Raw genomic sequence first — 20,390 nt, forward strand, 5'->3', positions numbered from 1 at the left:
ACGTCTACAGTAAATACAAAGATAAGCCACATACTCTCACTTCTAGGAACTAGAGCCCCAACAAGCACCTTTGTTATGCTTTTCACTAGAATAGAATGTTCATACCTTCTTGACATTCTTAAATCCCCACATCTCTGAAGTCCACGGTTCTACCATGCAAATGTACACCATGGCAATCTCTTATATAACAAGTCATCCCTAGGTAGCTGGGATCATGAGTGTCAAAGAAGCAGCAAAATACTGTTTTTAGAAACCCAGGGTTTTCAGAAGAAATGGATAATATACCTCAGAGGTGATAGAATGATTAAATTGCATGCAGGTCTTGCCAGGTCAAAGACCAAAACTGTCAAAGCAAAGGGTTACAGTGCTTTATAGGGTCCCAGGGCTAGATTTCACCCTGCAATATTTGTTAATGCTACTTCCTGTAAGGCTCTGTAGTGGGGAATGGGTCTGATACAGGAAAAAATGGACACAGCATGGGTTTACGTGCACACAAGAGCTTAGGCCACCTAGATGGTTGCCAGGACGAAGTAGGAAGAGAAATACAGTTCTCTTGTTTTCTCTGAATTGATCTGGGTTGAGGAGTGAACAACCAAATGTTTGGGCAGAGTGATGCCTGTTAGAGGCCCTTGTCACATAAAAGCTCATCTGTGGAAGTTGAAGCTTCCATGTCTACTTGAGTCTATTTGAACTCTCCTCCCCATCACCGAAGGCTACAACTAGTGGGTTTGGCATGGGGAGAAGAAAAGGGTCCATCTGGGATGGGCTATTGGGGGACTAAACCTGTCTCTATTCCAGATACCATGTTACATTTATTTTCCTCCTAGGGGGATTATTTCCAAACCAGCAGTCACAGGAACATGCCGCTTTTAGATTTGCTTTGTCACAACTCACAGAGCCCCCGAAACTGCTCCCCCAGATTGATATTGTGAACATCAGCGACAGCTTTGAGATGACCTATAGATGTAAGTAATTGCTGCTATTCCTGACATTTATTTCTGCGATCAACCAATGAAAGGAGGGCCTGTGAGTAGGTGGTAGTGTTGCAAAAACCACTTGAGTTGTCATTCGTCTTCATAAGAGAAAGCCCTCCAAGAAAAATTTCCAGGGCCTTTTGAGTGATTCCATCAGTTGGTATTTTAGATCCTAGAATGCTTTAGAAAATGGGTCTGCTTTTTCACTGTCAGCTAACTGTAAATGCCAGTACGATGGGTGTTTGGGTTGATTGCATCTTCCCTACCTTGTAGAGTTTTTCTTGTTCAGCTCAGAGACTTTCACACATAAGAAACTTCTAAGAGATATAGAATTAAATATTCCAACTTAGAAAATGTGGCTTAAAATGCTTATGCCTTTCCTATGCACAAGTTAAAAGAAGAAATTACACCTGTAGTTGATTAGAAAGAATGTGTGACAGGTGGTCTATCTGGTTCCCCACTTTGGGAAATGACCAGTAACTATTGTAAGATTGGTACCTGGATTATTTTCAAAACATTTTGAAGGGATTGATTGCTTAAGACATAATTTGTTGGATGGCCTTTGAGAGGAGACCTCAAGGAGAAGAAAAAGAGAAGTCTTTGACATATGAATTGAATACATAAAAAACAAAGACCATTTTGAGTTTTTCTGACAACTAAGACTGAAAAGGAGATCTGTGTGGTTGCATGATTGCCATTTGATGACAGATGGAAGCATAAAAATTAATCAGTAGAGACATTTTCCCTCCAGGGATTAAACTCCAGAAGGAATTTACGGTATGGTGGTGTGAGCTGAATGGGCAAGAACAACTGGAGACTCAAAATTGGATTAAATTGGCACCACAGGTTGTGTGTGCTTCTATGGACTTGGTGACATCTACTGAGCTATGGATAGTCAAAAACATAGATCATATTTCTTTCATCTCTTTTCCACATTCCCTCCTGGTAGGCTCTCAGTGATTTGAACTGAAAGTGCATTGTGCATTGAAAACTCATATTAAGAATTTGGAAAAAAAAAATTAAAAAAAAAAAAAAAAAAAAAGAATTTGGAATTCTCTCTATCCCTAAGACCACTTATAAGATAGTGCTCATTACAGATTTCAAGAATGATAATTATACCAGACTCCATTTATTAAGGATTTACTGTGTGTTAAGAACTATGATAAGTATTTTGTAGACAATTATATTAGCATTTATTATCACTTATTGGGCATCACAATGGCCTTTGCAATGCACTAATTTCTATGTGTTAGTTCATTTAATCCTCAGAGAAACCTTGGAGGAGAACACTGCATCATCTTCTTTTTAGAAACTGAGGCTGCACCAAGTTATACTACTTGCTCAGAGTTGCCCAAGAAGTAAACAGTGGTCCTGTGACCCCAAGGTCCATGTTCCTGGCACTGTGATAGATATACTATTCCTTATGGTAGCCTGATCAATTATGCTTAGATTACCTAAAAAGCAAAAGGAAGTTTTCAGAGACTTTTAAGGCAGTGGTTTGATAAAGCACCTAATGAGAAAACCTTACAATGCTTCAAATTATAGCTGTGATTTTACACAGGAGTGACCCATCAAATAAAATAGCAATTTTGCATTTTGGTAATGCCGAGGTTGAAAATATTGTCTACTGTGTTACTCACTATCCTTAAAAAAGAGCTAGAGTTTAATTGTTGTATTCTGTGTTCTGTGAAACCATCTCCCTGGAAAGCTGAATAATGTTGAATAGGTATTTGATTTTCAGATAATCTCCATTCATTTTGATATGGTTTAGAGTCTTTGAAGAGAGGAGTTGGGTATGGGCACCAACATATCTAAAAACCGCCTATGAAAAAAAAAAAAAAAAACCGCCTATGATGATGCTTAATATTTTGCATTTATATGCATATGCTAATTTATTTACTGAGGGGAGGCTCTCTAGCTTTTGTCATACTCCATAGATTTTGTCATACTCTCAAAGGGGCCCATTACTCAAGGATTACTTGCTTAAGGAATCAGGAAAAATAAATGACTGGTGTGTGTATTCCCTCATACTGCTGAGAATTGTCTACAGCAGAGCTTGATGGAATGAGATGTTAACTGCTGTCCTAGTGTCAAGATGTTGACTGGCAGGACAAGATAATAAAAGACAAAAAAATAAAAATAAAAGGAAGAAATGTTCTGAGGCAAAAGGTGGTGCTTTTGTATTGTTATCTTAACTACCTAACATTTAATCTGCAATAGGGTAATTGGCCATTTATTGGGGGGGTTGAAATATGATACGCAGCGTTATCCTTTGTGGTTAGGGAACCTGGAGTGAATGGATCTGGGTTCTTAAACTTGATTCCTGCCATATATCAGTGTACAGGTTTCTATTAATTTGGCCATTCTTTAAATGTTTCTTCAATGCTATGAACTGAGATGGACCTTGGGGAAATAGAGATGATAAAAGGCCCTTGCTTTCAAGTATCTTGTGGTCTAGTGAGCAAAGTTGCTGTGGGGATTGTCTGAGAAGCAATAATGCTATCTTGTGCTTAGATCTTTATTTTTTCTCTTTAGCTCCAAGATCAGAGCCAGGACTGGCCAATTTGGGTGGCAATGGTGGCATTGTAATCCCAGCCTGCCTGGAAGATTCTCTGTTAGCTTTTATATGAGGCCAGGAAACCTTTCGTTTCCCATGGTCCATCGGTTTGGGAAAACTGTACATCTGTCCCAAATTAAATTGAGTAAAAACTGTCAAAGGGAGTAGACAGGTTTTATATGGGCTACATTAACTAATCATTTATGGTAAACCAAGAAAAGTGTCTTATTCAGGTTTAATTTCATTTGCTTTTTTGAAATCTGGACTAGTAGTTACCTTAAATTGACTGCCTCAGTCTTACCTCCAGAAAATAACTAAATATTTGTTTTTCTTTCTTTTATTTTTTAAATTAATTTATTTATTTAGAGAGAGATAGAGGACACTGTGAGCAGGTGGGTGGGGAAGAGGGAGAAGGGGAGAGAGAATCTCAAGCAGACTCCCCATTGAGCATGGTGTCCTCCACAGGGCTTGATCCCAGGAACCTGAGATCATGACCTGAGCCAAAATCAAGAGTTGGACACCCAACCAACTGAACCACACAGGCACCCCAATGAATATTTGTTTTTCATAATTTTTGCTGTCACTTGATTTTTTTTCCTGCCCATTTTGCTATTCACTATCCCTCCACCAGAGGGTAGAGAAGGGAAGGGAGAGGAAGTATAACAGGAACTATTCCTGCTGGACGTCTTGGCAACAGGGGATTACTGAGGCAAAGTGATGGTTGTAGGGTAGGGGATGCAGGAAAGATGGAAGAGAAGTACTACTAACATCAGTAACCAAGATGAGAGTTTTGTGTGTTCTTTGCATTTGAGCTTCCTTGCTTTTCCTTGCCTGCAGTCATTAAAGGATAAAGTCATTGAATCAGCAAACACCTTATGTTATCCTCTGAACACTCTTCCATGCCTAGAAGGGCAGGAGTTGATGAGACTGTCCATAGAGATAGTAGTTACTGACCAACTATTCAGCTTCCTTGGTGCCTTTGTGATCAGTATAAATAAAGTGACAGGTTAAGATGCAGATTGTGATTTCTATTAAAGGTCTGAGAAGCAGTTACCACTTAATTCTTACCTTTTCATTCATACATTCTGCACATATATGCTGAATGCCTACTTTATGCCCAGTGTTGTACCAGGTGCTAGGAATATAATGGCCAAGAAAGAAGACAGCCTTTTTCCTAGTGGGAATTACAGTTTAGCCAGGAGGACCTCAATCTTCAGTGCAATCTTCAGTGCACCCAGAGAGCTTATTTAAAACAAGACTCCGGGATGAATTCTGGATTTCCTGAGTAAGATTATTCAAGAGCTGGCCCTGGAGGTATTCTGTAGTAGTTAGTATGGGGATCACACTTGGAGAAACTCTTTAATCTAAAAAGCCTTCCACTCCCTTAGCAAGCATGTTTGAGCCCTTAATCAAGCCCAGACATGGTGTTAAGCACTAGAAGTACAGACAAAAGTAAGACATGTTCCCTGCCTTCAGGACTTTATCCCTTATGAGGCTGACCATCCTATAAAGAGAAAATTAAAATATAACATTGGTGTTGGGAGAAGCAATTTGTAAGGAGTGTTAGAGATGCCTTAAGGAGTGGGCATGGCCTCTGAAAGGGTAGTGGTAGACTTGAGTCTCAATGATAAATAGAAGCTTTCCAGAAAGACAAGGTAAGGGGGCAAGAAAGGGATGAGGCAAGTGTGTTCTGGGCGGAGGAGTGACAGGTGCAAAGGCAAAGAAGATAGCTTTACTTTGTTACTCTCTTGCTCTGACCTCTTGTGGCACTCTGGGCTGGGCCTCCCATCTACCTTTTATCCAATACTGCAGAAGTGATCACCGAATGAATGGTCATTCATAAGCCACATGCAGCACAATATTTAAGAATCATGGAATTTGGGGGATCCCTGGGTGGCGCAGCGGTTTGGCGCCTGCCTTTGGCCCAGGGCGCGATCCTGAAGACCCGGGATCGAATCCCACATCAGGCTCCCGGTGCATGGAGCCTGCTTCTCCCTCTGCCTGTGTCTCTGCCTCTCTCTCTTTCTCTCTGTATGACTATCATAAATAAAATAAAATAAAATAAAAACTTAAAAAAAAAATTAAAAAAAAAAAAAAAAGAATCATGGAATTTGGGACACCTGGGTGGCTCAGCAGTTGGGCATCTGCCTTCGGCTCAGGGTATGATCCTGGAGTCCTGGGATCGAGTCCTGCATTGGGCTCCCTGCATGGACCCTGCTTCTCCCTCTGCCTGTGTCTCTGCCTCTCCCTCTCCGTGTGTCTCTCATGAGTAAATAAAATCTTTTTTTAAAAAATCGTGGAATTTTACTTCAAAATTTGGGTATCTGTAAGTCTCTTTCAATTTTTGAAAAATGTGGCAATATTGACTCACACCTATGTAGCCCCAATTTACTAAGATAGAGGTGGGTATATTCCATCTAGATAATTTCTTTCCTAACTAGCTCATTTTTCTAATTTTATTTAGCTGCCTGTCCCCTGGAAGCATTGTGTTTTCAAGGCCCAGTTGGTTTGTCCTGCATTGTTGCCTTGGTGTACATTTATAGGTCAACTCTACCACCAGAATGTGAAATACTGTCCAGAAAGGTCATGTATATCTATTGTTCAGCAGTGCTGAGAACACTCAGCAAAGGGCTTTATCCCTAATCCAAGTGAACAAATGTCTCCATGAGTCAAGGAATCACACAGTATAAAGATGCTGAGAGCCAGGGTGTGTAGGTGGCTCAGTTGGTTAAACTTCCAAGTCTTGGTTTTGGCTCAGGTCATGGTCTCAGGGTCATAGGATCAAGCCCTGTGTTAGGCTTCATGCTCAGTGTGAGGTCTGCTAGAGATTCTTTCCCTCTCCATCCTCCCTGCCCCCCCTACTCGTGCATGAGTATGCACTTTCTCTCTCCAATCAATCAATCAATCTATCTGTCTATCTTTAAATAAAAACAAGATGCTGAGAGTCTAAATGGCAATCAGGTGGGTGCTAGTTGCCTAATTATAATGGGTTTCTCTCTGTTATAGACTCACTCAGGAAGCCCAAGGGGGATCTAGCCAGACTTTAGGCATGGATAGCAGACAGATGGCATCTTAGCTCTTGCCTAAGAGTCCCTCATCATTTTAGAGTTGCAGATTAATAGCCCATTGAATTTAAAATGCACAGTGCTTTTTACAATATGGCATAAAAATTCAGATTTCTGGATTCCCTAAAAAAAAACTTAGGGCATCAGGGAACCCTGAACCCACATTCCTGCTCAGTTTCTATTTTCTAGAGTTGAGAAATGCTGTCCTCTTTCTTTTTCAAGATTTTAGTTATTTATTTGAGAGAAAGAGAGTGTGTGCATACATGTACAAGCAGGGGGAGGGTCAGAGGGAGAAGGACAAGCAGACTCCCTACTGAGCAGGGAGCCCAACATGGTGCTCTGTCCCAGGACCCTGAGATCATGACCTGAGTTGAAATCAGATGCTTAACTGACTGAGCCACCCAAGTGCCCCAGGGCTGTCCTCTTTAGGCATAAGTCGTAAACTCTCAAGTTTACCAAAGTTTTCAAGTGTCCTACATGTAGCCAGTGTAACAAAATTATGCTGCTTACCCAGGTATGTAACCAAACCAGTCTGCTAACACCTAATTTATATCCTTCAGCACCTGTCATTTCATTGTTTCTTTCAATTAATATTTCTTCCTCACTCTATAACCAATAGTAGGGGATACAAAAGATGTATAATTTCTGCTCTCAAAAAATTTGCCGTAATGAGAAGAATGGAGGGCTGGTACTGGGTAGACAAAGATTATTTCAGAGACTTACCAAGTGACAGATACTTAATATATATTGTCTTTGAGTTTTATAAAAATCTTAAACGATTATTATCCCCATTTTGTAGGTGATGCTATTGAGATGGTGCAGGAGTAAATGTTTTCCCCATATTCTACAGCAGAGACGGGCTGAGCTAATATTTGAAGTCAGCTTTAGGAATTCCAAAACTCAGTGAGCTTTTCCCCTTCTAAGATGCATTACTATAGGGACACAGAAAAGAAAAAGAACAGTAAGTGCTCCCAGTGAAGTTTATGATTCAGGATTAAGAGCTAAGACTTCTGAGGCAGGGCATGGCTGTGGATAAGAAGCAAGACTCCTCAGGGAATTTGAGCAGGTACTGAAGGGTGGGGCATGTGTTTGTTGTTACGAGGTGTAGAGTTCAAAGTTGGTCTCTTGCATCCACACTGTGCTCTCAGTTAAATGGCAGATGTGTGCATAGAGCTGGTTGATGCTACAAACCTGACTGTGGCTTCTCCATCTTTATCCATGCCCTCCCTTTAAGAAACACAGGCATCAACATGTGTCTATGTTACACTCTTTGTTTTTTGTTTTTATATAATATTGGTAATCATCAACTTCTTTGTGCCAAGGTTTGTGAACATTCCATCCTCTGGCTAGTTTGAAGACTCTGCTGAGATCAGTGAGATTACTGTTCTCCTCTCAGACACTCAAGATAAATAGTTAAGATTCATTTATTTGTTCATTCATTCAAAACCCTATTATTATTGCCCTCTATGGAGTCTATGTACCATTACTGCCTCCTTCCAGACCCTAGCGGATAACAGTCATTACAGAATTCTTTCCCACTAAATGTAGACATAGCCTTAAATTCTTTTTTTCTTTTCTTTTCTCTTCCTTACCTTTCTTTTCTTTTCTTTCTCAGCATAGCATTCTAGGCAGCTACTACAAATTGGTCAGAGTTGAGTTGATGCAAGAGATAAAATCCATTTGCCACTACAAGGCATTCCACTAGGAATTGAGGAAAATAAAACGCATTAGACATTGATTCTCCCCTTAAGGGGCTCAGGTTCTTATAGAGGAAATAGGCATGCACAAAAGAAATCTGAAGTAATGGAGACATTCTCTCTTTCCTCATCTCTCTCTCTCTCTCTCTCTCTCACACACACACACACACACACACACGCACTCAGAGGAAGGAAAGAAAACTTCCAGTTGGAAGAATCAGACCAGGTTTCATAAATCAAGGACATTTGAGTTCAATTTAGAAAGGCAAACAGGATATAGACCAAAAGTTAAACACACACACACACACACACACACACACACACACACACACACACAACAGGTTCCAGGCAGTGAAAACTATGTGAATTGGGATTTGAAGACAAGGATTCATATTCTGGACTATCTATCCTCTGGAAACATTCCTGCATGTGACTTTGGAGAAGCACCACCCACCCCCATCCTTATTTATAAAATAAGACTCTTATGATTTCTAAGAGTCCCTCCAGGGCGGTAGTCCTATGTTAAGAATGTATGGAAAACTCAGGGACAAATGGTTTAGAGAAGAAGCTCTTGTGTCAGCCAACTGGTTTGACTAAGAATCTAAGGAACGCTCTGAACTTTGACCTACCATGTTACGCATCTGGTCTACATTTTGTATGCAAGGGTACTAAGCCTCTTATGGATCTCAGGTGCACTCATTCAATATTCAACAAGTATTTACAGAATGCTTACTACTGCGAACAAAAACAGAAGGCAGCCCTATGCTCATGGAGCTTACCAGTTAGTGAGAGATGCAGATATTCGTCAAATAATTGTACAGATGATATATTATTATTGGTTGTGATAAAGATGTGAAAGAAAGGGCCATGATTCAGTGAGAGCGTATTATAAAGGAATTAGCTCTGGGCAGAGGAATGAATAGGTGTTTGAGCTGAGAATTGAAGGCTTTTAGTGATGTGGTGCTGGGAACAGGAGGCATATTCTAGAAGCATCCTGGGCAGAGGCCTGGGAGCAGGGGAAGTGAGGGATAAGGGGAATGGGGGGCTAGAAAGGATGGCAAGGGCTAAGAGGCCTTATGGGGCCTTACAAATTTTAAACTTTAGCCCAAGAGCTGTGGGAAAACCTCCTGAAGGATTTTAAGCAGAGAAGTGTCATGTTCAGATTTGTTTTCCCACCAGGAATCAGATGCTCGAGAGTGCCACTTTCATGTTCCCTGAAGACTTTATGCTTATGTAGCAATTATCCTTGTGCCTTTACTCCTGTTGCCAATTTGAGATGAAGTCTGGCAGATGGTCAGAGGGATGGGGACAGACACTGGGGGAAGAGGAAGCTGACGACTGGGTGTAGGGGTCAGTTGTCACGTGTGCTCTGTGGTATGCCCGTGGCTATGTTCATGGGGACTGGAGGCTGATCCAACACAGAGTTGGTAAGCATGTGCATGCAAGCAAGGACTCAGATGGAATCCCTACTTACTTCATCAGCAGGAAAGGCCGTGCTACTGAGCCTTGATCTGTAATCAAATTGGACAACTCAATGCTATTTCCTCTACTTGCATCTACAAACTTTTCCTTCCATGTTCCCCTGTTGAATTTCTGTCCTTCTGGTTAGTCCTGTCCCTTATATCACCTTTTCCAGGAAGCCTTCCTTGCTTTCCCATGTTCACACCCTCCTCCTCTGCCCCTTGGCGCTTTGTACTTTCCCATAGCAGCTGTCACACTTAGCTCTGGGTTTTAGTCACCTGGACCTTTGTCTTATCTGACCATCTGGTCCAAGCAACTTGGGAGCAGTGGTCACATCTTCTTTAGCTTCCCATCACAGTTCCACCACAGAATAGTGTTCAGTGATGCTAGTTGAATGAATGGATGAATGAATGAATGAATGCATAGCTGTGTATTATGTAACATCAGAGGCAGTGATGAGAATAAGCCTAAACTACTGCCATTCATGGGGGTTATGGTTTGACATTACGTGTTTTGAGAGTTCCAATAGGCTGCATTGTAAATTCCTGTGGAAGGCCATTACAATTGTGTTGCTAAACAGTGCTGGGGGTAAAAACCAGCACTGTTAATTTGACCGTGGTAAGTCAAATTAAAAGCTCAATCCAGCTCCTTTTGAACTATTGTCAGTAAGGGTCCTAGATAAGGACCCACTTTCTAGATCAAGGATTTCTGGTTCAAGGCCTGCCTGTGCCACTGAGGCCTTGTAAGGCTTGGACAAGTCAATTCTATTTTTTTAAACTTCAGTTTCTTTCAAGTGAAGGAAATAATTACGCCAATGGTATGTGGTTATTATGAAAAGGAGCAAATGATAGTTGATTTCAAATCAACTTTGTACTCCATGCAAAACCATGAAACAGCTACTTTTATTCTCCCCTTTCCCCAGATGAGAAAATGGAGCTCTCAGAGGGAGTGAGCAGGGGCAGTGGCCTGTGTGTGTCTGGTTCCATCCCTAGACCTCTGCAGGCTTGGGGGTGGGTTCTTCATTCCGCTGACTGCTGTGTCTTCTGCTCTTGTGGAACATGTGGTTTCCCCTCCAGAGAAAGCGGCTCTGCTCCCCTGGTATCAGTGCCTGCAGCTTGAGTCACACAGCCCTTGTGCTTTCAAGTGGCCTGTGCTGCTCTGTGGCAGCTGCAGTCAGGGTGTGCAGTGCACTGAAGATCCTAGAAAGCCATTCCCACCCCGACTGCTCTTGTGACTTTAGAGTGTCACAGCCTGCTGTCCAAAGAGCACACAGGAGCTCAAGGTCATAGGGAGGTCCAGATCATGGAGGATGCAGGCAAAATTGGGGTCAGTGAGGCAGTTGGAGGCTAATGAAATTCACACCCAATGGTTAAGCCTGTTTCTGTGTGTTCATTACATAGAATCTCTAGGAAGGAAATCAACTTCTTAAGAATAGCATTTATTTCGTGTACAAACATGATATGTGTTTTGTAGAAAGCCATGGGAGTATAGACACCAAACAAAATAAAATTTGTGTAATTACAATACTAAGGATGAACATATCTTTCTTCTGAGCATATCAACTTAAAAATTAATAATAGATTTATATCACTGTCTTATAACATGATTTTTTACCCAGTGTTACATATATCACTTTGATTATTACACATTCATTTTTAAATGTCTTCCTAAAAGGGGCACCTGGGTGGCTCAGTGGTTGAGCGTCTGCCTTCAGCACAGGTCGTGATCCTGGGGTCCTGGGATGGAGTCCCGCATCAGGCTCCCAGCAGGGAGCCTGCTTCTCCCTCTGCCTGTGTCTCTGCCTCTCTCTCTGTCTCTCTCTCTCATGAATACATAAATGAAATCTTTAAAAAATAAGTAAATAAATGTCTTCCTAAAAGCCTATTGTACATATATGTACTTATATGTACATATATGTACATAAGTTGTATATGTAAAATTTATTTAATTTGTCTCCTTTTATTGAATGTCTAGTTTATTTCCAAATATTTTCCTAGAGATAATGCTATGATGATCATCCCAGTAAAAGTTTAATCATTTTAATATAATATTATGATTTTTAAGAGCATTATAGGCCAGTAAGACAATTTCCAATGAAATTTAATAGAATCATTAGAGTATACAAGAATTGAAATAACTTGTTCAGTGTTGGTATTGACTTGCTGTATGACCTTGAGAAATCTTTGTGCTCAGTTTAGCTTCCAGATGTATAATATGGGGTTATAATACCAGATTCTCAGTGTTATTAGAAGAGGCAAATGTCATTACTTATATGAAAGGGCTTTGAAAAATCAGAAGTGCTAAGGAAATGCAGGGTAATATAATTAACTAGGCTTCTTATCTATTAACATAAATGCACCACAAGTACAATGTGACTAATTAATCTTTAGTGTTTTTCTATGAGGGCGGTCATTATCCATGAATGAATCTATTTTGTGGATGGGGAAAATTGAAATCTCAAGGAGGCTAAGTTTACCCAGGGTCCAAATATGCAACAGTGCTAAATCTGAAAGCATGTCTTTTCACTTATGATTCAGTCCTCAAGACTGGACTAAATATGTGGGCCAATGTCTTTAGCTTAAGAAATTATGGCTTATAGAAAGAAAGGGCAATCCCATTTGGGCACTGAGCAGTCAGGACTCTCTTGGTAGCAAGTGATAGAAACAGAACCAACTGGAGAGTTTTGACTTTGTGTATAGGTAAATTTAGGAGCTTGAATAGTGTCATGAGGACTGGGAGATATCCCTTGAACTTTCAGTCTCAGCTTTGCACTAAACTGACTTTATTCTCAGACATATATATATATATATATATATATATATATATATATATACCATATGCCAGATCTCAGTTGTCAGATTCCAGCACAACCAGCCTTTATCTGCCCATTTAAAGGTCCAATGGAAAGGGAACTTCTCTTTTTCGATTAATTCCCATCAGAAAAAAATCCTGGGCCTGATGTCACTGAATAAAAATCAGGACTCAGGGACGTCTGGGTCGCTCAGTGGTTGGGCATCTGCCTTCGGCCCAGGGCATGGTCCTGGAGTCCCAGGATCGAGTCCCACATCGGACTTCCACCGGGGGCCTGCTTTTCCCTCTGCCTGTGTCTCTGCCTCTCCGTGTCTCTCATGAATAAATAAATAAAATCTTTAAAAAAAAATCAGGACTCAGATGGATCGTTAGTTTCAGTCAACTCTCACCCCAGACTACAGGGACACTGAGGAGGAGTAGTTCTCCAGAGGAAATCAGGATACTGTTCTTCAATAGGCTAAATAAATAAATAAATAAATAAATAAATAAATAAATAAATGCAGTTGTTCTCCCATGGTACATATCTGCAGAAAAGAAAACTCAGAGAAGCTGGAGCTAACCCCAAGTGTTAATATGCTGAGGCCCAGAAGAGCCACCAATAAGAGAAGAGCATACAAGGGATTCTGGTGGGAAAGGCAAGATCAGGAGTCAGGGCAGGCAAAAGGTTTGAAATTCAGGCAGATTCATGAGTCAAAGCTGAGGAGACTTTGATAATCCCTGCTCAGCCATGAGCAAACCTGTGTTCATGGCACAATTTTTGGAAGTATAGTCCACCCAAATGGGCATGGTGGGGGGCTGTGGTCTTTTCAGATTACTCTTTGTCAGAATGTTAGGGCTGTCAGCCTTAACATATCTGGTGATTTCAAGGCACCCATACTCTCTCCCAATGACCAAGACATTTCCTGCTCTATTCAGACACTCAAGCTATTGTGCACAAACTCTTTAACAGTCCCGGTTGGAATCTTGGCTGCAAATCTGATGAGCCCACACCACCAGATGGTAGGTTCTTCTAATTGGTTCCATCCCTCCTAGTTTTTGGCAGGAATGAAGGCTTCCCTATGCCTGAAGAGGGGGATAGAGAGAGTCCGGATGAAATGAAGGAGGTTTTAACCTCTGTTAAACAGGCAGAGTTCTTAAGTTAGTTTCTGTTCAAGGAGAATAGGGTGATACAGTTCTTTCTTGCCAGGTCATGGATTCACAGTGGACTGAAATCCTAAAACTAATACTGCTGAAACACAGTACTATAAGGATTAGAAAGTAGTTTGTTTAGCTGGAAAGGTCAACTGATCTAGGGGAGGGATTTCATTTGTGCAATTATTGATATTTATGGAACATTGTGGTAGATTCGATTATTATTTGGTAACTATTCATTTCTTCCCCCAAACTCCTTGGGAAGAGTATATCTCCCTGCTCCATTAATGTTATACTTGGTCATGTGACTAGCTTTTGCAAGTGGGATATTGTTAGGCATGTTTCAAGCAGAAGCCATGAAACACACACACACACACACACACACACACACACACACACACACAACTTGCCTCAAAGAGCTTGTGGGTCCCAAAGAAAGAGAAATAAAAAAACAGAGGTGTTGGAGTCAACCCACATGCTAAAGTATGAAGCAGAGCTGTCCCAGCTGATCTGTAGACCTATGAATACGATAGGACATGTTCATTGTTATATACTAATACATTTGGGGATGCTTGTTATGTAGCGATATCTGGCCAGGACAAGCAACCACACTATGTGTTCCACATTTTACCAGGCACTTGAGGGAACACTGGATAATGATAGATATGGTCTTGGTCTCCATGGAACATATGTTCTATAGAGAAATAGGGGATAAATACATTATTAAATGGGAAAAATAAAAAATTGTTATTATGGTTATAAAAAATAGAATGTGGTGAGAAATTGCTATGGTAGAAGAGAATACTCACTTTGAGTGGTCAAGGAAGACCTTTCTAAGGAGGTGACTTCTGAGTTCAAATATGAAAGTTAGAAATGAGCCAGCCAGAAAGGGTATGATACCCTGTGGAATGTGAAAGAAAGAGCCACATGGGCAAGTTAGATTGAGAATCTTGGTCTAGGCAGTGGAGAATGAGGGGCCTTGAAAACATTTCTTGCAAATTGGGTCACTCAGTTGTCCTTGGGCAGATGCTAGTTTCTCTGAGCCATATATATGTGCAAGTCAAGGGCTGGCAAAGGGGCACTTGCTATCAAGGCAAGACAGCCACAGGGCTTGGAAGCCACTGAGCATAACAGAGGCAGATAGTAAGGTTCCTAGGGCATGCCTATCAGAGAGGTCATGGAATTGGCTATCCCTTTTGTCTTGGTTCCAGAATAGTGAAGAGTTGTTTCTGTTGCTTCTAAGGATGGCGCGCATGTGTGTGTGTGTGTGTGTGTGTGTGTGTGTATCTATATTCATTCTTTCACAGAGGAGGAAAATGAACTAGATAGTTTCTAGATCCTTTCCAAGTCTGTGATTATAAAACTTAAGGATTCTGAGATTTAAATTATGTGTGAAGGAAATGCTAAATCGAAGTACTTCATCTTAGGTTGGTGCCAAACTCCATTTGTTAATTGAGGTGGTTAATTAGGGCAGAGCCTCTCTCGAGCAAGCAGGATAAGCCCCAGCCATCCCTAACCTATCTGGTAAAGCCTATGGAGGTGCCACAGCCATAAATGAGGGCAGAAAACACCTAATGTCTGCTTCTCCCTCTGCCTGCCTCTCTGTGTCTCTCATGAATAAATAAATAAAATCTTAAAAAAAAAGAAAAGAAAAGAAAAGAAAAGAGAAGAAAAGAAAAAAAGAAAAGAAAGAAAAGAAAGAAAAAAAGAAAAGAAAAGAAAGAAAAGAAAAGAAAAGAAAAGAAAAGAAAAGAAAAGAAAAGAAAAGAAAAGAAAAGAAAAGAAAAGAAAAGAAAAGAAAAGAAAAGAAAAGAAAAAGGGCAGCCCGGGTGGCTCAGCGGTTTAGCGCTGCCTTCGGCCCAGGGTGTGATCCTGGAGACCCGGGATTCAGTCCCATGTCGGGCTCCCTGCATGGAGCCTGCTTCTCCCTCTGCCTGTGTCTCTGCCTCTCTCTCTGTGTGTGTCTCTCATGAATAAATAAATAAAATCTTTTAAAAGAAGAAAAGAAAAAAAAAAAAAAAGAAAACACCTAATGTGAGCCCTCCATTTAAACTGTACTCCAGACTCTAAAAAGCAGGAGCCTTTGGGAACGGGAAGCTCATAAATGTCCATGTGAAGTCTAGAAACCAGGTATTTACCAGCTTTGGGAAATTTTCTTGAGCTGTACTTACTATCTTTTCTTCCTTACTCAAAGATCATTCTGAATAAATACAGTTTAAGTATCGTTTCTACTCTAAATATTCTGATGAACCAGCTCCTCAGGGGTTATTATATATTTTTCTTTCTTTCTTTCTTTCTTTCTTTCTTTCTTTCTTTCTTTCTTTCTTTCTTCTTTCTTTTAAAGATTTTATTTATATATTCATGAGAGACACACAGAGAGAGAGACAGAGAGAGAGAGGCAGAGACACAGGCAGAGGGAGAAGCAGGCTCCATGCAGGGAGCCCAACATGGGACTGGATCCCAGGTCTCCAGGATCACTCCCTGGGCTGAAGGCAGCGCTAAACTGCTGAGCCACCTGGGCTGCCCATATTTTTTATCAATAATTCCACCTGTATGTTTTTGTTTCTGATAGCTGAACATCTATGGGAATCTTCAACCTCTCCCTAAGAACCCTTAACTTTGTGATGTTGTGTTCTCCCCACCAGCACCACTGGGGCTCTTTCTGATCCCTTCTGCTCCTGATTTTCACCCCAATATCTACCCTTTCCCCAAGATGCTAGCCTCTATGTTTTGGGTTCAATATATCAAAAACAGAAGTTGGCATCTATTCTGTCAAACCCATTCCTCTTTCCTCACTCCAGTTCTGTTGAGTTACTCAGGCTTAAAATGTCAGTATTTGACTCCTCCAGACTGTCCTCTCTTCATCCAATGCATGTGATGTGCTGTTTGGCCACCACTATGACTCTTGACTCTGCCTACTTTTTTCTTCTTTTTCCATTGGATTGTGTCTTTTGCCTTCTGACTAGTCTCTCTGTGTTATGATCCGCTTGCCACGTAGCAAGTAGATCAATTTCTTGAAGACTGTTTCTAATCATGAAACTTCTCTGTTGTAAAAAAAAAAAAAAGTTGTTGACAGCTCCCCATCTTGTTTTAAGTTCAAACTCAGCCAAGAATATGAGTCTTTCAATAACATGATCTCAATTTGCCTACCTTTTGAGACTTATCTAACAGTACACATTCCATGTTCCAGCGAATGTGTCCTGCCAGTGTCACCACAAACGTACCTCGCAATCTCTCACTGCTCTGCTTTTGTTCATACTTCTGCTTCCACCTAGCATTGACCTTCCCACCAACTGAGAATACTCCATTTATTTATTTAACTAGGATTTACTGAACACACTCTTTATTATACCCTAGGGATGTAGCAGAGAGAAAAAGCAACAAAATTCCTGCACTTTTGAGAACTACATTCTGATGAACAAATAAATAAATATAACAGTTTCAAATAATTGGTAAATGCCACAAATATAGCCAAATAGAGTCATAGAACAGACAGTAGGTTTGAGAGCTAGTTTAAATAGGTAGTCAGGGTAGGCTTCTCTGAAGGAGTGATATTTTACTGAGCCTTGTTAATAACCAATAATATTTTCCACAACAATGGGAGGCATTCTGTCTCTGTGCTGTCAAATGTGGTAACCACTTGCCACATGTACCTGCTGAGCATTTGAAATGTGGCCAGTATGATTAAGGAACTAAATCTTTAATGTAATTTAATTTTAGTTAATTTAAATTTAAATAGTCACATGTGGCTAATGGCTATCAGATTAGCATAGATTTAGGCTCTAGAACTTTCCAGACAAAAAGAGTAGCATGTGTAAATGCTTTATTTTTTTTTTTGAGATTTATTTATTATTCATGAGAGACACAGAGAGAGAGGCAGAGACACAGGCAGAGGGAGAAGCAGGCTCCCTGTGGGGAGCTCAGTGCGGGACTTGATCCCAGGAACCCGAGATCACGACCTGAGCCAAAGGCTGACACTCAACCACTGAGCCACCCAGGCGTCCCTGTGTAAATGCTTTAAAGTAAGAGTGAGTCTGTGGATTCAAAGAACAAAACGAAGATCAGTGGGCTAAAGCATACTAAACAAAGAGCACCTACAAGAAATTGAGATTAATTTTAAATAATAAAAATTACTAATAGAATTTAAGCTTAGGACTGAGTGCATGATCTGATTTATATTTTTAAAAGTGGTTCCTTTGTAGAGAAGGGGAAAGTGATAAACTGACATGAAAATGGTATGTAACAGTCAGTTATTTCTGCATAACAAATAACATCAAAATCCTAGTAGCTTATACAAGATCTTTTTTAAAAACCATTATATTCTTCAGATTGACTATAGACCACCTGTTCTAGGCTGATAAGGCTGAACACTAGGCTGGTTTAGACCTGCTCCATGTGTCTTTATTTAGGGACTGAGGATGAAGGTGCAGCTGCTACAAAAAACACCTGCTATTCTTGCGAAGGATCATAGGAGCACAAGAGGTTAAGCTTTATCATGCAAGTATAATTAAAGCCTGTGCTTGTGTCATGTCCTCTATTATTCTGTTGGTTCAAGCAAGGCATTTGGCCAAACCTAATACTCTTGGGGCAGAAAAATGTGCTCTGCCATCTATGAAGGATTACAAGTCACAAGGCAAAGGATATGGATGTATAGTTCTATAATAGTAACCCAGTATACCACGGAAGGGACATAGGAAGAATAACTAAGAGGATCCTGTAAATAGTCTACATGACAGATGATGGTGATTTGCAGCAAGGTGGTAGCAGAAGAAAAGAGGTAGATTTGTAATTTATTTTAAAGGTGTTAACAATAGGACAATAGCACTTGGTGATGGATTAAATGTAGAGTAAACAGTAAAGAAACTAGATCTTTCTTTCTTTCTTTCTTTCTTTCTTTCTTTCTTTCTTTCGAGACAGAGAGAACACGTGTGCTTGCATATAAGCTGAGTGGAGGGGCAGAGGAAGAGGGAGAAAATCTTAAGCAGGTTCCACTCTCAGCATGGAGCCAGATATGGGACTTGATCCCACAACCCTGAGATCATGAACTGAGCTGCAATCAAGAGTCAGAAGCCTAACCAAATGAGCCACCTGGGAGCCCCCAGATCTACTTTCTAGGGAGCTTCTCAAATATGACTACTCTTCTATGAAATTGTTTCTCATTCCTTCAATTAGAACTGTTCTCTCTTTCCCTTATTTTACTAGCTCTTTTTATTTATTTATTTATTTTGTACTGCTTTTATTGGTCCCTTTGATTTTTTACCTTCTTTATATCGGAAGAAGGTCATTCTACTATCAAGATCCTGAGCTCTTCAGGCAGGGGTGGGGGGAGGGGAACACGATTATTTGTATCTGAATCCAAATTCATGGGGCAGATGCCCAATAAATATTTCCAAGGTGAGCATAATGGAGACTCAAATGAACAGAGACTCGGAAGACATTCCTAATTTTGAGTCCTGTGTGATCTTTGCAAATGACTTAACCTGCCAAAGCCTTTATTTCTTATTTTGTCAAGTGGCAGTAATAATTCTCTGAGTTGTTGTAAGGCTTGGAGAAGATAAATGTGGAAAGTGCTTAGCATAGGGCCTGGCATAGTAAGTGCCCCCAAAATGGGAGCCACTATTGTTTGCGATGACAAGCTTTTTTGGAAATGTTCTCCAGAGTCTTCATCAGAATATCCAGTGTTCTTGTTGAAATGAGGGGTATAGAGAATAAAAATGCTCTGGATAGGATTTTATAATTTAGTTAGGAAATATCTAGATCTAAAGCTTCTTTGATCTGAAAATGACAGCAACAACAAAACCCCAAAATAGAGCCACTTTGCTACTTGTTTCCTTTTACCATCTGCCAAGATGATTCCTTTTAGTTCTCTAGGTCTTGCTTAGAGTCAGCTGCCTTAAAATAATAAAATAAAATAAAATTTAAATCTGGTCCTGCACTTATTTGGGAACAAGAAAGCAAAATGCCTTAACTAAATATATAACTAGTTGCTGCTGGAGTGAAATATAGGGCAATGTTGACGAAAATGTTGGAGGGTTGAACTGCTCTGGGAAAGTGAGTTTTAAGATAAAACAGTGAACTAATAAAAACCTGACTTTAAAAAAAAAACATTTGTAATCGAGACAATTTCTGAAATGTACTCTTCTGCCTTCCTGCCTTTGGAAGATGACTGTGATGATTCTAGTTTAAGATTGCCTTGATCACGAGCATCCGATTAGTCCAAGGGTCATTGTGAACATGTACTGTCCAGAATTGTAGATGAGAATGAGTGAAATCAACAAACAGAGTTCATGAACAAGGTAGAGAGTTAACATGATGAGTCTGAAGATCTGGAGGGAGGTTTCTGGGAACGCTGGAAGATACATATAAAAAAGTGGACCAGTTTTAGTGTGGAGAATGCTTTGAAGACCACAAAAAGGTATTTCAGACAGAATAATAAAATTTCAAAGCTGATATTCAAAAGGTCCTCTTTTTATATCAATAAAAATAGTTTTATTTAGCACTTACTAGAATAATCCTCCATCAGAATAAAGTTAGCGGATGTCAAATGACATGGAAAATCCACATTTCTACATGATAGACTCCAAAGGCTTAGTTTTTAAAGGGCTTTAGGAACCCAGCTAGTCTGTGTTTCCTGTTATAAATCTGATGTTCTGAGGCTGCTGATAGGTTTTCCTTAGGGGTTGGGGTAAAGAGA

The 20,390-nt window shown here is 40.3% G+C and overlaps 1 protein-coding gene across 5 annotated transcripts in view; it reads left to right on the forward strand.

The window, feature by feature from the left end:
* The window catches only part of GRIA1 (glutamate ionotropic receptor AMPA type subunit 1), a 300,553-nt gene that overhangs the window by 2,533 nt on the left and 277,630 nt on the right, over positions 1 to 20,390 (forward strand). For all 5 annotated transcript variants that reach the window (XR_005986977.1, XM_041750345.1, XM_041750344.1 and 2 more), the window contains exon 2: positions 828 to 965. Coding sequence is in view for 4 of the 5 variants with exons in the window: in XM_041750345.1 (XP_041606279.1) it covers positions 828 to 965 (138 nt within the window). In the remaining variant the exon portion in view is untranslated. The remainder of the gene's footprint in view (positions 1 to 827; positions 966 to 20,390) is intronic.

Source organism: Vulpes lagopus, chromosome 3, assembly GCF_018345385.1.
Source record: "Vulpes lagopus strain Blue_001 chromosome 3, ASM1834538v1, whole genome shotgun sequence".
Taxonomy (NCBI): domain Eukaryota; kingdom Metazoa; phylum Chordata; class Mammalia; order Carnivora; family Canidae; genus Vulpes; species Vulpes lagopus.